Source organism: Hyperolius riggenbachi, chromosome 5 (genome assembly GCF_040937935.1).
Source record: "Hyperolius riggenbachi isolate aHypRig1 chromosome 5, aHypRig1.pri, whole genome shotgun sequence".
NCBI classification, from domain to species: domain Eukaryota; kingdom Metazoa; phylum Chordata; class Amphibia; order Anura; family Hyperoliidae; genus Hyperolius; species Hyperolius riggenbachi.
In genome coordinates, this window is record NC_090650.1 from 227,763,010 (window position 1) to 227,780,382 (window position 17,373).

Below are 17,373 nucleotides of genomic sequence, written 5' to 3' on the forward strand. Positions count from 1 at the left end.
CTTTCTTTCTGTGTAAAAGTAAATCCATACAATAAACATTTGTGCAACACTTCTCTCCCATAGGACTCAAAGCACATAAGCAAGGGTCAGACCAGTAATTGGTTGGTGAATTGTGGTACAGAGGAAGAATTCTATAAGTTTGGAAATGTCAGGCTAAAAAGGTGGCTTTTCAGTCTGGATTTGATTAACTCTAGGGATGGGCTTGTCTTTACGGTCTCGAGAAAGCCCTCATAGAGGGGCGAAACGATCGTCGACCAGCCTCCGCACCACCTTCATTACCTCCTGTCGATAAGTATTGCTGTTGATGTCCTTTTACCTTTGTCAATATATTTTTATTGGAAGAAGTATATTAAAGTATTTGAAGTTTTATACCTGAAAGGTGAAGCTGCTCCCGGATTATCCTTTCTCTTCTATTGCTCTTTACTGGGTGTGGTAGGGAATTCCAAAGGGTAGGGGCAGTATGAGTTCTGGCTCCAAAGGTTTTGAGGTGCACTCTGGGAGTGACCAAGTTTATGGATCCTGCTGATCTGAGGTTGAGAGGTGTGGTGCAGGTTCACCAAGTCCTTCATGTATCCAGGGCCCAAATTGTCGGGATTTCAATGTCATCAGTCCTATCTTGATTATTCTCCATTTTACAGGTAGGCAGTGCAGTGAGCTATTGGCCAAAGGGTCTTGCACAAACCAGCATAGGGTATTAACCTTTTAACAGCCCTGCATGCATATCTCATGTGAGATGCATGCCTGGTCAACTTCTGCTAGCACATTTAATTTTGCTGCCCAATGCAGCCATGCAGAGCAGGGTGTATTTATATTATTTATTTATTTTTTTTATACCTGTTCCAGGCAGCTGGATCAGCTTCTCTTCATCCACCCGAGTTATTGATAACAAAAAGGAAAAAAAAAACTACTACTACGTCTGGTGTCCTCTTTTTTATAGGGCGGGGTGCTGAAATTTCTGAGTAGGTCTGCAGAATCTGTGGTTGCTGCATATGGTGGGGGGAGCTCAAAAATTGTCCACCATATGCCGCGGCCATATGAAAGCAGCAAGGGTGGGGCTGTACAAGTATGGTAGAAAATCCACTCACCAGGAAGTGACTTAATGTGGTCCCAATGATGAGGTGAGCGGGCACCTCACTGGGAAGGTGTACGTGAAGGGCTGATCAAGCTATAGGGTCTGGGACACCTGGGGTATGGAAAAAGAGAGCGGTGCGGTGCCCAGAAAAACACGCCTCTTTCACCCGTCTAGCCTGCCCTTATATCCTATTATCGTACCTCCTTCTCTGCCTCTCAAATCTCACTCCTGAGAACTGCAGTGAAGCAGTGCAGGCGCGCATGTGCGAAATCTGAGAGGCAGAGAAGGAGGTAATAGTATACAAGGGTGCAGGGGTGTCTCCATTTTGTCACTCCAGGCGAAAAAACCTGTGGTGCCCCACCCCTCGCGCCCCTTCCTCCTTTGCGCCCTCCCATGAGAATCTTAATGCGGCAGCGATTTTACCAGAAAATATACCTATTGCATCAGTGTTCCTCCAGAAAATAATCGTAATGCAACAGCATTTTACCAGAAAATACACTTAATGCGGCAGCGGTTCAACAGAAAATACACTGTACATGCATACGTGCGCGCACACACTGCATGCATGCACACACTGTATATACATACATGCACCCATTGCACACTGAACATACACATGCACACTGTACACACTCATGCACCCATGGTACATACACACATTGTACACGTACATACTGTATATACACACACACACACACACACACACACACACACACACCTAAGAGGGAAGGAAAAAAAAAAAAAAAACCTTCTTCACCACCCTTTGTAGCTGCCTGTCGCACTCTCTTTGGCTGAAGCTGCAGGACCACAAGACTGGAGGGGTATGGTGGATCTGTAGCCTACACGCTGTGAAGCTATCTGCTGTAGGCTACTGTAAACTCGGCACCCCGCTATTAATCTCCTTTTTGGCTGCCACAGTCCAGTGCTAGAATGGCCTGCACTTGAAAGGGGGGGGGGGGGGGGGTACAGGACCGGATTTGTACTTTTTACCACCCTAGGCCAGCAGTCAACAAACCGGGAAATTCCTGTAAAGTGCTGCAGAAGATTTCAGTGCTGTATAAATAAATACGTAAATAATGATGATGATGGACATTAGATTAGGACTATGGTAGGGATTAGACTGAGCTCCTCTGAGGACAGTCAGTGATGACTATGTATTCTGTAATGTGCTACAGATGTCAGTGCTATATAAATACATAATAATAATAATATGGTAGGACATTAGATTATGACTATGGTAGGATTAGATTGTGAGCTCCTCTGAGGACAGTCAGTGACATGACTATGTGCTCTGTAATGTGCTGCAGATGTCAGCACCATATAAATTAGACTATGATGGGGATTAGCTTGTTAGCTCCTGTGTTAAAATGCAAAAGAGAGAGAGAGAGAGAGAAGGGGAGAGGGAAAAGAGGGAGAGATCATGGGAGATTAAAATAGAGAGGGAATAAGATTGGGAAGAGGCTAGCTAAGGACAGAAATGGAGAACAAGATAGGGAGAATGTGGTGGGAAGAAAAGTGTGGAGGATGGAAGAAGCCATTCACAAGTGGAATGACTAACCATGGACAATAAATCGGGCAGAGTGGGCTGAGAAACCTTTAACAGCTGGCAAATCAGGTTATCTTAGTTGTATTGAAGTTGCCTAACCTGAATTTACTATTATCTGTTTCGTAATTACCCGTGTGGACCTTTTTTTCTTATACCCCTGGAACTGCCTGACTGCTGGCTTGTCTGCACAGCACAATCAGTGATGTATAGCCCCAGGAACTGTTTGGGGAACTGCAGCCAGACAACATAATGTGAGTTGCCTGGCTGGCCGTGACGGTTTCTGCTGCTCAGTGCCTCTGCTGGTCTCTCCATGATCACAGCCTAGGATTTGAGTGCTACGATTGGCTGCTAACAGTGTGCAGCACGCACGCACGCACGCACGCACGCACGCACGCACGCACGCACACACACACACACACACACACACACACACACACACACACACACACACACACACGTTTTGCTTGCTAGCTGCTCTGCTTTGTGTAACGTGGCGCCAGAGAGGAGGGAGCAGGAGTGAGATGGCCCTCCTGCCCCTCCAGTGGCAGGCTGGAGGGGCGGGGGGCGGAGCTTCCCCACTGCACTGCACTCCAGGCAACTGCCTGATCTGGCCTGGTGGACCAGACGCCTGTGCAAGGGTGGGCCAGACGGGTGAAAGAGGCATGTTTGTGCTAACACTCTGATAGTCTTGGAGACAGGGATTGCTGACCAATCCAAGCAGGCTTTGTATACAACCAGCCAATCGCCGGTAAGGTACATCGCTTGCCATGATTGGCTGGTTGTTGTATACTGGGTACCACATACAGTACAGCACTAGTATCTGTACCTGTTTATACAGTAGAAAAAAAAATTGTGTATGTATATATGTGTGTTTATTATTATTATTATTATTATTATTATTATATTTCCCCCTTTCCAGCTCTGTATACAGAGCTGGAAAGGGTGAGTGAAGAGACCTGACAGTGTGGGGTCCCCTTCCCAAACCTCTTTAACCCCTTGGCACCCATGCAGGCCGGTATAGCCAGAATGAAGCGCCCGGACCATGTCGGGCCATGCACCCCGAACTATACCAGGTCCATGATATTGGGTGGGGGGGGGGGGGGGGTGCTGGAAAGAAGGGGTGGCAGAACCTCTCCCACTCTCCTAGAGCCCCTGTGCAATCCATGGACAAGCTGTTCCTCCACCTCAAGGCTCAGGTGGAAGTGGTGGGGGGGTTCTAAGCTGTGGCAAGATGCATAATGCTGCTGTAACTTTTAGCTCATTTGCCAGATTATATGACTTAAATATTTCAAGTCCAACAAGTGGTTCCAAGTGGTTCAAAGCTATTTATCAGAATATATTTATTAAAGTGTGTGTGTGTGTGTGTGTGTGTGTGTGTGTGTGTGTGTGTGTGTGTGTGTGTGTGTGTGTGTGTGTGTGTGTGTGTGTGTGTGTGTGTGTGAATTTTTGTTTTATTTTATTCAATTCTTTGTTTTGAAAGCACTGTGTGTGGTCTATAAATTTCAGGTGCTTCTGAAGCGTCAAGAGTCTCCCTCCTTCATGTGGTTACAGGCAAGTTATGGTACCTAGGGCAGCAGTGTCTTCTGTTTGCCGTGGCCATCCTGGTTCTGATGTGGCGGGGATTCAGAGATGTGGTTTGTTGGTATGTTCTTTTCCACTTGTGTTTCTGTTCCTCTGAATATTTTCCTTTAAACTTGTATTACCTTTATTTGCAGGAGTCTCATGCCATATCAAGGATTATTTTCAGAAAAACGTAAGCTTTTATTATGATTACCGGTACACATTTTATAATAAATTTTAATACTTAAAAAAAAAAATATAAACCCTATTTTCTCTCTTCTATTACTTTAAATTTAGGAAACTTGAGTGTAAATGCAGAAGTTGATGTAAGGTCTTATTCTAGAAAGTGGAAAGGGGAAGCGGAGAATGTAACACAGATAAGGAAGGTAAATGCTACTTTTCACCATTTTATTGATGCAAATCCATGTTTTGCCTGTGCTATGTTTGTAAATACCATGTGTGTGGGTAGGTAGTGAGTTTAGAGGTCTGTGCAGGTGGGGTAGGCAGCGGTGTGCTTTAGGTAAGGGGGGGTGGGGTGTTATGATGTTAGGGTAGATAAATTCACAATAACTTCCCTTTAAATGAAAAAATTTTTGAATTCCTAAATACACAACCTCCCTGGTGCTCAATTTCCCTTTTTTTTTTTTTTTTTTTTTTTTTTTTTTTCCCTTATCCCTGTAACTTGCCAAAATGTGTCAAGCAAGGGTTTAGCATGTGGTGCAGGAGAGTATTGATGTGTGTGCATGTCAATACCGTTCACAGCATGTTTTGTAGTGACGTGTGTATAGCCGTCAATACCGCCAGGGAGGTAACAGCAAATGACTGCATTTTGTGTTGCTAGGCTGCATGATGTTTTTATAACCACTTAAGGTGAAAAGAAAAAATAAAGGGAACTCGAGGTGAGAAACACATGGAAGGCTGACATATTAATTTCCTTTTTAAACTATGCACATTGTCTGGATGTCCTGCTGATTCTCTGCCTCAAATACTTTTTAGCCATAGACACTAAACAAGTATGCACATCAGATGTCTGACAAATCTGAAAAGATTAGCTGCATGCTTGTTTTAGAGTGGTGGTGTGTTTTTGGCCCCTAGTTGAGAGAACCCCGGCCCCTCCCTGCAAAAGAAACACAGGCTTAGCATCTGATTTAATTAAGAAGGTATAAAGGTCAGGTGTTCTCCTCCAGTTTTCACTGTGTTTCCTCGCTGCAGGAATCATGGGCTTCCAGGGACTAGGGGCCATGTGGAGAAGACGTTGTGGCCTCTATGTTCTAACCTTACCCTGCCGACCACGTGACCCTGCGGGTGCTGTGGGCATGGTGTTGCCGACAGACAGGCTGGGGTAATGAGGAGTGGTGTCCCTACCTGGTCTGTAGGTTTCTGGGCGGCTGGGATCGGCTGGAGACCCCTCGCGCGAGTCAGGCAGAGAGCTGTCGCATATGGAGGGATAACCATCCCTTCGGCTGTCCGTGGGCTGTAGCGGGCGGAAGCGGGGCAACAGGCTGCGTGGGAACGAGGTCGGAAGCTTGGTCGGCGTCCAGCGCCTCGCCGCGCTTAGGCCACGCCCCCTTTGACGCACTTCCGCTTTCGGAGAGGGTGGGAGAAAAGCTTCCCCGCTGCAATTCCCTGGAGTCTGCTGTGATGGTGCAGACCCGGGGGGCGCAGAGACAGCGGCATGGCAGTGCAGGAGGGGGCACTAGGGATTTGTTCCCGCAATCCACCTCCGCAAAGGCAGCAGGGCAAAGGCGCTCTGACTGCCAGGATTAAAAATGGCGCAGAAGGATCCTCTGAAGGGGTCCTTTTTAAAGAGCTTGGCTTAATTGGAAGCTGGCTTTCAAGCAGCATGCAGCATGGAGCAACCTAATACTGCTGCAATGGAGCCAAAAAGGACTGAAGCTGCGAGCCAAGTGTCTGCAGGACAGGTACAGTAAGGCAGAGGTTTAAAAAATAAATAAATAAAATAAAATAAAAATCCCAGCATGTAATGTGTAGTGCTGTTAGTTATACTGTTTTTTTTTTTTTTTTTTTTTTTTTTTTTTTCTCTTTCTGTTTATCCACCAGGCTAAAGAGACTACAAAAACTGCATCCCTTAAACCTAAAAACAAGTCAAAAAGATGTAATACCTGCAATGCTAAATTGCCTGACACTTGGTTGAAATCCTTTTTGTCAAAAATGCTTGGATGATTCTGCAGAAAAAGAATCATTCAAAGTGGTAAAACAATTTTTGACATCTTATACCGCTGAGATGCAGTCCACATTCCAAGCACTCAGAGCGGTTATGTCAGAAAGATCGCAAACTCCTCAGACTTCTCATTCCACTATTAGATCTGGTTCGGTACAGGACCAAGAACAATATGAATCCTCTAAAGAGGAAACAGAAAAGAGGGAGGACGGCCTCTCGTAGGAAGAGTCAGGAGAGGGGCCTGTATTAAACAGAGTTTCTAAGTACTTATTTAGTGCAGAAGAAACCCCTGAGTTACTTAAAGCGATCTATGACTCTGAACAGATCCCTATGACAACTCAGGAGATCTCTGTTCAGGACTCAATATATAAAGGACTACAGGTGCCGACAGGTAGTCTTCCCCATTCATAAGGCCCTTGACTCTATTATGGACGACCAGTGGGAAATGCCTGAAAAAAGACTAGCTATCCCAAAGTCCTTTAAGAGAAGGTTCCCCTTTAATGAGGACGAAATTCAAAAGTGGTCAAAGTGTCCTAAATTAGACGCTAGCCTCTCACAATACTCAAGACGCAGACCTATCCTTTGAGGATACAGGGGCTCTTAAAGACCCCATGGACAAAAAAGTAGAAGTTCTCCTCCCGGTCATCGCTAGGGCTCTATGTAAATATAGAGCGCTCCATAGTGCATTTATCAAAGGGTGATTTTTATTAGACAAGTTAAAATATACTCACAAACATAAATGTCACAATCGCCTGTCAGCGGTAAGCCAGCCGCTTAAACACCGGGTGGTGGATGGCAACGCGCTGTGGCCAGTAGCGCGATCTCCGTTGTCCTGGACTGCCGTCTCACTTCCGGGTGGGCGTGGCTTGCCGTTAGTGTGCATCTGACGTCATTACGCATTTCGGCGCTCTGCGCCTTCATCAGATCGCTAGGGCTCTAGCCTTCCTCGCTGATGCCTTGGTCGAATCTCTGAAAGCAGCGGCTAAGGCTTTGGCTCTAGTGAACTCTATCAGGAGAGCCACTTGGCTCAAAACATGGGAGGGGGATGTGGTATCCAAAACCCGCTTATGTGCCATGAAATTTCAGGGTTCGCTGTTGTTCGGTATGGACCTAGATGAGGTCCTGACTCGCTCAACAGACAAAAGGAAGAGGTTTCCCGATAAACGGAAAAAAGGACAGCTAAGAAAGTACTTTCGGGGGAGAGGCGCGACCATGTCTAGAGGTAAATCCTCAGAACCCAGAAGGAACTGGGCCTACTCCTGTGGCAGAGGTAGAGGGGCTTCCACGTCCCAGAGGCCTCCAACCTTGGGAACCAAGGACACTAAGTGACAGTATAAAAGTGGGGGGGGGGGGGCGTCCACTGTACTTCAGAGAGCAGTGGAGTACAGTTTCCCAAAGTCAATTTATTTTAAGTATTATAGAAAGAGGTTACAGGCTTGAATTCAGGGAAATTAACCCCCCCCCCCCCTCCCCAAGAATGTATATTACCAGCCTTCCAAAAGATCAAGTAAAGGCAACAGCCTTGAAAGAAGCCGTGACTTCCCTCATGAATCAGGAGGTGATTTCGCCAGTTCCCCCAGACCAAAGGGGAAAGTATTTTATTCCCACATTTTTGTAGTCCGGAAACCGTCGGGAAAATACCGTATGATTTTCAACCTGAGGGAATAAAATACTTTCCTTCGCGAGAAAAAAATTCAAGATGGAAAGCATTTACTCTGTGAGAAGTATATTAACTCCAGAAGTATTCATGTGCACCCTGGATCTCCAGGATGCTTACCTTCATGTTCCAATTTTTTTTTTTTTTTTTTTTTGGAACATCAGAGGTATCTCAGGTTTGCGTTCGAGTCGGGAACACAGTCTGCCATTTCCAGTTTCGCGCACTTCCGTTCGGCCTTGCAGCTTCTCAGCGGATCTTCACAAAGATCATGGCGGAAGTCACGGCTTGCCTTCATTTAAGAAATATATAAGAATGATACACTATCTAGACTATTTTCTAGTGATGGGACAAACTGCAGAAGAGCTAGAGAGGGATCTACAGCTCTGCATTCAGACCCTAAAATTTCTAGGCTGGATAATAAATTACGACAAGTCGGATTTAATACCAGCCCAGTCAAAAGTATTCCTAGGTTACATTTTGGATTCAATGTCTCAGAGAATATTTTTACCAGAAGAGAAAGTCATAAAGATTACCGGGAAGTCTCGGAATCTTCTGTCCCTACAAACGGTAACACAAACATTGAGGCAAGTGCTGTCGTTGGTAGGGTCAATGTCGTCCTGTATCACCGCGGTCCAGGGGGCTCAGGCTCACTTAAGAGGACTGCAACAGTACTTTCTGACAAATTGGAACAAGGATCACAGATCTCTCAACCAGAAGAGGGTACTAAACACCCACACAAGGGAGTCCCTAGAGTGGTGGTTACAGTCAGAGAACCTCACACAGGGACGACAATGGGTTCAGAATCCAACCAGGCGAGTCACAGCGGATGCCAGCGCATGGGGATGGGGTGCCCACTGTCAAGGTATGCAGACTCGGAAGTTGGGGACCGGATCAAAAGATAAGGTCGTCCAACTTCATCCGTATGTGGATTCGTTTTATAGACGATGTGCTGGTGGTCTGGAGGGGGAGTGAAGAAGAACTTGACTCTTTTATGAGTCGGTTGAACAGCAATGATCGTAATATCTCGCTAACATATACAGCGAGTAGATCTAATATTGCTTTTCTGGACCTGCACATTTGGAGGGATGGTGGTATGGTGAGGACCACCACCTTCCGCAAACCGACAGCAGGTAACACCCTCCTCCATGCCACCAGCCACCATCCGAGACATTTGAAGGATGGGATCCCATACGGACAGTTCCTGCGTTTACGCAGGAACTGTTCTCAAGAAGTTGATTTTAACAATGAGGCATTGGCCTTATATGATCGATTCAGGGAGAGGGGTTACCGACATGAAACGTTGTGCTCTGGTTATGAGAGGGCAAGGGGGCGCCCGAGGAAGGAGTTGTTGGAGACTGGAAGGAAAGGATGCAGGAAGATGCAAGATGTAGGAAAAAGTCCCCCACGATTTATAACTCCATACAATTCAAATTGGGGAAAGATCCGCGAAATACTGACCAAACATTGGCCAGTGTTACAGACGGATCAAAAACTGCACAGGATTGTGGGAAGCAGGCCCATGTTAGTTGCAAGAAGAGCACCAAGTCTCAGAGATGCTCTGGTCCATTCAGAGTACATCCCAAAGGAAAAAACCACTTGGCTAAATAAGAGCAAAACTGTAGGCATGTACAGATGTGGAAATTGTGTGGCATGTGAGAAAATGGTCCCTGCGAGAGTGTTTTGTGATGCTCAAAGGAGAAAAGAATGGAAGATTAGAGAATTTATCAACTGTAACACTGAGTGGGTCATATACAGATTAGAGTGTCCCTGCAATAAAGTGTATGTAGGTATGACCACGAGAAAACTCAAAACAAGAATAATGGAACATGTGTCTAATATAATCTGTGGACTACAAAAAAATGGGGAATATAAGAGCGCAATAGCGGAACATTTTTGTTTGGAACATAATGGTGATCCTGCGGGATTAAAAGCCACCGGAATATCCCACATCATGCCAAATAGGAGAGGGGGAGATAGGCTCAAGATAATAAAACAACAAGAAAGTAGGTGGATATACTTACTAGGAGCTTTAAGCCCAGAGGGAATGAACAATGAGCTGGACTTTGCCCCTTTTCTGCCCTAAACAGTGATTGATAATTTATTGTGAACTCTGAGTGCATATGAATCTTAATGATGAGGGGATGTACACTGGAAGTACTTAAAGGAACTCCGAGCTCACGAAAAAAAGAAAAGTTGTACTCACCAGGGGCTTTCTCCAGCCTAGTGCTGGTCGGGAGGTCCCACGCCGGCGTCCTGGCTCCTCTCCTTCTCCCCGCTCCGGTATAGCTGACAGGCCGCAGCCCGGGCGACACTCGGTGGAGTGTCGGGCTGCAGCTTCCGCGTATGACGCGGATTACGTCACACGCCGGCCGCCTCGCGTCATCACGGCGGCCGGCGTGAAAGTACTGCGCATGCGCGATTAAAGCGCGCATGCGCAGTACTTTCACGCCGGCCGCCGTGATGACGCGAGGCGGCCGGCGTGTGACGTAATCCGCGTCATACGCGGAAGCTGCAGCCCGACACTCCACCGAGTGTCGCCCGGGCTGCGGCCTGTCAGCTATACCGGAGCGGGGAGAAGGAGAGGAGCCAGGACGCCGGCGTGGGACCTCCCGACCAGCACTGGGCTGGAGAAAGCCCCTGGTGAGTACAACTTTTCTTTTTTTCGTGAGCTCTGAGTCCCTTTAATGCATAACAGCGAGGAAAAGGGAGAGGGGGACTTAATTGTGCAGGAAATGGAAGTGCTTAAGTAATTTATGAGTAGAATTAATCTGGCTATACCTCAAAGGAGACGACTGAAGAACTTACCTGAAAGCATAAGAAACGTCAAGCAATATGATTATCAACTGTCTGTCCGGTGCTGAATAAAGCTACAATATATTTGAAGTTACCAAGGTAACAGAGGGGAAGAGGGAAGTTGTCACGGTGTGAAACCCCGCCCCGAGACTGGAAGGAGAATAAAGAGGGCAGCCCAGCCAATCGTGAGCCGCGCACATTCTGACGAAGCTCGCAAGTGGGCGGGCGCAACGCGTCGATGGGCGGGTGCAAATCCCGCGGCCTTGAACGCTCCTAACTTTCGGCAGCAGCTGCAGCAGCGTGACTGGAGGTCGGCGTCTGCTCCCCGAGAAGGCTCCTGCGGACTGGGTTGAGCGAGACAGCCGACCACCGAGACTGGTTACTTGGGTGATGCCCTAGCACCTCATAGCAGCCCTATTGATGGCGAAATCCGGAGTTGAGAGGGAAATCGATAGGACCTAAAGCTTATGGTGAGATCATTCCATACAAACGACCTAGCACGTCACTGCAGCATTGCAAGCTGAAGTTGTTCAACTATTTATACCTACACTCAACCTGTCTCCCCCTCTCTGAAGATAAGGACAGTTGGTACCGGTACCAGAAGGGGGTATGATTGTATGAGTGTTTATGGTGTGAATTTTGAGTGAGCGCTCTATCATGGCCGTGTTTTAAATGATTTTAATTGGTTGGTCTGCAGTTTGACATGTGAATTCCAAATAAAGCAAATTTTGTAATTTTCTATACCTATGAGAGACCAGAAATTATTTATCTATACTAGTGGAATCTTTAGCAATTTTGGTCACTCCCTCTTAATTGAGGTGGGGGTATAATTCACTAAGGAGGTGGTTGAGTCAGGCATTTATTAATAGCAGCAAAAAATTGGAACAAGGATCACAGATCTCTCAACCAGAAGAGGGTACTAAACACCCACACAAGGGAGTCCCTAGAGTGGTGGTTACAGTCAGAGAACCTCACACAGGGACGACAATGGGTTCAGAATCCAACCAGGCGAGTCACAGCGGATGCCAGCGCATGGGGATGGGGTGCCCACTGTCAAGGTATGCAGACTCGGAAGTTGGGGACCGGATCAAAAGATAAGGTCGTCCAACTTCAAGGAGTTACTGGCGATCAAACAAGCGTTAGAAACTTTCGAAATACATCTGAGGGACCAAGAAGTATTGGTCCTCTCAGACAATCTAGTGGCTGTAACCTATATAAACAAGCAAGGGGGGACGAGTACAAGAGTGCCAAATCAAGATATGACGTTTGGGAGAAAGGTCTTACAGACGGTGATCCCACCCTAATTATGAGGTATGATTTCTTGGTTGTCTCTCAACTAGGGGCCATCCTGGAGGACGTAGGGATAAAATACTCGTTAGACTGACCGGTAGACTGTATTTCTACGAGGCCTTCAGAATGGCCCTCATACTTCCCTCCCTTTCTCACGCGGTGTTTCAAAAAAAAAAAAGTTCTTCTCGGTTAAAACTGGTGAAGGGACACCTGACTTTTTATACCTCCTTAATTAAATCAAATGCTAAGCCTGTGTTTCTTTTGCAGGGAGCGGCCAGGGTTCTCTCAACTAGGGGCCATCCTGGAGGCCTCGCAGAAATACCGTCTACCGAGTATTTTTTTTTTTTGTTGTTTTTTTCGTGAATTTTTTTTTCTTTAGACACTACTGACCAGAGGCGCTCACTTCTGCATTTAGACCCATTGAATTATACTCAATTGCCTGATGAAGCGGGACCACACCTGCGAAACGCATTGCACTACGTGGAGTTAAATAAAAACATTTTTGTATTGATATATTGTGACTCAATTGAGTTTTATATTTTTGAGGGAGGTCAGTCCACCCAGAGGCGGGACAAGGTCCTCCAGCACCCAAGGCTGAGACACCAAAGTGCGCCCCTCCATCCCTCCCACCCCAGCTGTCACACACTCATTGCTATTACACTAAGAGGTGCCACAGGGCCCACAACCTCCCCAACACCTTAATATCTAGTTATCTGGCTTGCAGTCACTGCTATGTATCCCCTTTTCTTATTTCTTTGTGCTTCAAACACAATTAGGAATGACAGCTGAATGAATTGTGCGCCCCCTCCTACACTGCGCCCCGAGGCTGGAGCCTCTCCAGCCTATGCCTCGGCCCGGCCCTGAGTCCACCTGAAAATCCCCCTCTTTATGGCCTGGGGCACACCAAAACCCGCTAGCAGATCCGCAAAATGCTAGCAGATTTTGAAACGCTTTTTCTTTTTCTGAAGCGTTTCAACTAGCATTTTGCGGTTTTAAGTAGCGTTTTTTGTGTAGCAGAATTCATATATTACAGTAAAGCTGTTACTGAACAGCTTCTGTAACAAAAACAACTGCAAAACCGCTCTGAACTGGCGTGTTTCAGAGCGGTTTGCGTATTTTCTATACTTTGGAGGCAGAAAGGCCTCCGCAATAAAAAAAAAATGCCTCAGCCCGGGAGTATGCGTTTAAGCAAAACTCCTCCCGCTCTGGTGTGACCCACCCCATTGAAATACATTACCCTAGCGTATCCGCAGCCGCAAGCAGCTGCAAAAACGCCCAAAAACCCGCTCGGTGTGCCCCAGCCCTTAGACTGTTTTTAAACGTTTTTATTCTACTCTGGCGCCTCTGTACACCAAGCCTTGCTGAAATCTACTGACCAGAAAGATCAGCATTGTTTAAAACCGCATTGTTTAAAACACTGGCATTGTTTAAAAGGAAATATGGCAGCCTCCATATGTCTCACCTAGAGTTCCCTTTTGAATATAAACTAAAGGTTTTTAGAGGACTGTAGATTGCTGCGGGTTTCCAGGCCTATTTGCTTTTTAGACTCTTACATTCATTAACGGTCACCTATGTATATGCCAAGGTCGGAGGTGAAGTAAGATTTCCCTTAGGAAAAAGCACAGAGACCATGAATGCCCAGTAGAACAATGTGACTATTAACTGTAATGAATCAACGAGAGGAAATATACTCACAAAAGTGGGTTGCAGTGAGGGGCAACCAACCACTTGAAGCGGGTGGGGAGAATCAGCCTGTCTCCACTCAGGCAATCCAGTATTATCAGCATGGGAGCAGGATGCACTCTTGAAATGTGGATTAAGTCTGCTAGTTGCCACGCTACTGCAGACTAAAAGCACAGGAGCGCCTCTCAAAAGGTGCTTCGGTCTCCCGCGATCAGCCCCGGTAACTGGCTCAGTTGCGTCAGGCCGGGTCTACTGCGCGGGACGTGCTTATGGAGCTGGAGGAAGCCCCCAGGTAAGTATCGATTCATTCTATCTGTTAGTCTCTGATACACTTTAAGGCAGAGTTGCCCACACTTGTTTTGGCTTGTGAGCTACTTTAAAAAGTTAGCAAGTCAAAATGATCTACCTATGTACAATTTTAGGAGCACATTTGTATATACAGAATGGAAACTGTAGTGGGGTTGGGATCTACCATGAAGTTTTCTGCGATCTACTGGTAGATCGTGATCTACCTAATGGGCACCTCCATCCCTGAAGCAGTTTACAGAACCTTGCCGTTTCTAGTCCTGAGTTCTGCTGAACTCTAGAGCTTTTTTCTTGTTGCTCTGATTTTCCGTTCTTAGTTTGTTTCTGACTGCTTCTACCTCTGTAAGGAAGATCTACAATGTGAGAGGTTTTACAGTAGTAAGTATCTGGAGTAATTTAACGATTTGTGGTTTCCCTGATGATTGTTTGCACACAACTAGACTGGAAATGCTAACTGCTTAGCTTTCTTGGATAAAAATACTTCTAATGCTCTAATTTTTAAATCCACTGGAAAATGTAAAATCCAACTAGAAATTCTTTGCAACATAACCCATTCCATAATGGCCTTTTCCACCAGCATCTTCAGCTGTCACCATGCTATTAGGATCCCCAGCAGTCACTTTCCTTCCGGCATTAGCAGTCACTCCGCCTGATCAGCAATAGTCACACCACCCTCAACTCAACCTCTAGCTCCTGCCATGGCTCTTGAATTGTATGGTGCACAAGGCTATTTTCTTTCTGTAATCTTGCCTCTCCTCAAACCTTTCAGGCTAAGTTCACAGTTGACGTTGCATTTTTGGTGCAACGTTAAGGTCGCACTGCAGGTAGTAACGCAACGCAAAATCATAATGTGTTGGTACACGTTATGCTCTGTTGCGTTAAGCTGTCATTTTTCCCACAATCCTTCAGGGCAAAGGTGAGATGCAGCTCCTCCCAGGAACAGGAACAGACAGCACTTCCCCTATAAAAGTCACATGGTTAGTCCACCCTCAGTGCTGTTTGTTCCTGCGTCCAGGCAGGTCGGCATCTCCCCTCTGGGTGAAGCCTGTGTGCTGGGCTGCAGGTGGATCCTTCTGGGTGGCTGAGACTGTGGTACTGAGGCAGTCTGGCCGTGCGCCCCAGGCTGGATCTTTACTGGGGTTTGCCTACCTTTCTCTCCCGCTGCCGGGGAGAGCAAGTGTAGAAGGCGTGGGTTCCCCTTGGCGGCCTTGCAGCAGAGGAGCAGGACGGAGGTAAGCCAGCGGCCATGTGGAGCGTATTGCGGCCATTAGGACGCTTGGCCGCGTCCGGATGCGTAATTTCCGGCGGGTATGCCGGATGTAGCAATTTGTAGAGCTGGCTCATTACGCCTTCTGACAATCCGGTCCGCCCCCTCCATCCAATCGCGGCAGGCCGGATATGTTTTAAAGGGGAGGCGGCGCGGGCCTGTTAGCGCTGTTTCTCAGAGGGAGTTTGGTCCTGCGCTGGACATGAAAGTTTGGAGACATGTCAGACGCTGAGGATTGAGAGCAACCAGGCCGCCCAGAAGGTGAGATAATGGCTTCTCTTTCTGGGCTACATGTGCTAAAGCTGTACAGAGTTGCATACATTGTTGGTTTTTGTTTGTTTTGCAGGCCAAAACTGAGGTTGCTGCAAAAACTGCTGAGGCTGCTGCTGCAGATAAGCATAGGCTCCCTCCTAATTATAAGAGATGCCCTTTGTGCAATTTTAAGCTAATGTTGCCCTATGCAAAGACTCTGTCAGTTGTGCATAAAGAGGGTTATGATGGAGGAGCTGGGTCACTCTGTTCAGAATACATTGAGATCCTTTAGAGAGGAGATTAATGCTTCATTGTAATCAATTAAGTCCTCATTATTGAATGCTAATCCATCTACTTCTCAGGTTGCTGTATCTGGAGTATTTGTCTGAAATTGATGTTAGTCAGGCTGAGTTTGCAGCTAGTTCTGAGGATTCAGACATTAGAGAAATAGAATCTGAGTCTGTTTCAAAGTTTAAATTCCGTATTGAGGATACGGAGATGTTGATTGCAACCATTAATTACTCTTTTGGAGTTGAGTAAGGATGTGGTAGCTAATTTGTCTATTCATGATCAATTATACAAAGCTAAAGGATCCACTTGATAAAAAAGTGGATGCGTATTTGAAGAGGTCTTGGGAGGCTAGTGTGGCTATGTTAAGGCCGGCTGTTGCCTCTATATGTATGGTCAGAGCTTTGGAGCTGTGGATTAATCAGTTCAGAGATAATATACTGGCTGGTGCACCTGTTGAGCATTTGTTGAATTCTATTGCGATTTTTATTAAATCTGCTGCATATTTAGCTGATTCCTCTGCTGAGACAATTAGGTTTACATCCACTGCTGAAATTAATGATCAGCTTTGGAAAGTACATCAAACAAAAAGACATTTATTTATTTTTCTAAAGAAAAAAGCTGTTGCAACTAAATTTTTTTTTTTTTTTTTTTTTTTTTTCCGTAAACCAAGGGGTGATCAAAAAGATGCCTCTAAAGATCAGAGAGAAGGCAGGAAGTGCACTTTTGATAAATACGGAAAAGGGGGCTTTAAATCTAATGCTCTGAAGACCCAGTCAAAATCCCAATGACTTGTGTCAAGCGGTGGGGGGGAAGGCTAAGATGCTTCTCTCTTAGGTAGGCGAAAGGGGCAAATAGCCTGTTTATTTGCCGAACAATAAAGTTTGGTTACCAAATAGTTTGTACTCCATCCATCGTCGAGATTTGTGGTCTCAAAGGCCCCAAGAGATCCCACTCTGTTTTCTAGAAATTTTGAGAATATTGCAAAACATGCTAAAACAGAATGTATTTCATCCTGTGCCAGATCAAACAATCCAAAACAGTCTGTATGCATGTTGGATTATTAGGGCTCTGTACAAATTAACAAGCTAACACATCATTGCATTCCAGCGGTGTGTAGCTTCTAAGGCTAACCATGGTTAATTTGCATAAAGTCAGCAGTGATGCTCTGGGAGACATCTCAAGCTCACTCCAGCCTGAATTATCGCAAATTCTTTCTGTTTTTAAGAAAGCAAACTTTTTTGCTTTTTCTTAGCATTTTAGTAAGGGGGCTTTTAGGACCATTGTAGCCCCTTACACACTGAGTTCTGGTTCACCATGAGCTTGCTGGTTAGTCTGTATCCTGCGCCAGTAAAGGAACAAAAGCAGGGCTTCTGTTTCACTATTTTTGTAGTAAAAAGTCGTCGGGCAAGTTCCGCCTGATTCTGAACCTAAAAAGACTTAACCTATTTATGAGACAGAAAAAGTTCGGTCGGAA

At 46.1% G+C, this 17,373-nt stretch overlaps 1 protein-coding gene across 1 annotated transcript in view; it reads left to right on the forward strand.

The window, feature by feature from the left end:
- Positions 1-17,373, forward strand: part of OTULINL (OTU deubiquitinase with linear linkage specificity like) — a 111,680-nt gene that overhangs the window by 55,360 nt on the left and 38,947 nt on the right. Inside the window, exons 2-4 of the mRNA XM_068234585.1 lie at positions 4,125-4,260; positions 4,334-4,371; positions 4,476-4,564. Of these exons, the coding sequence (XP_068090686.1) occupies positions 4,125-4,260; positions 4,334-4,371; positions 4,476-4,564 (263 nt within the window). The remainder of the gene's footprint in view (positions 1-4,124; positions 4,261-4,333; positions 4,372-4,475; positions 4,565-17,373) is intronic.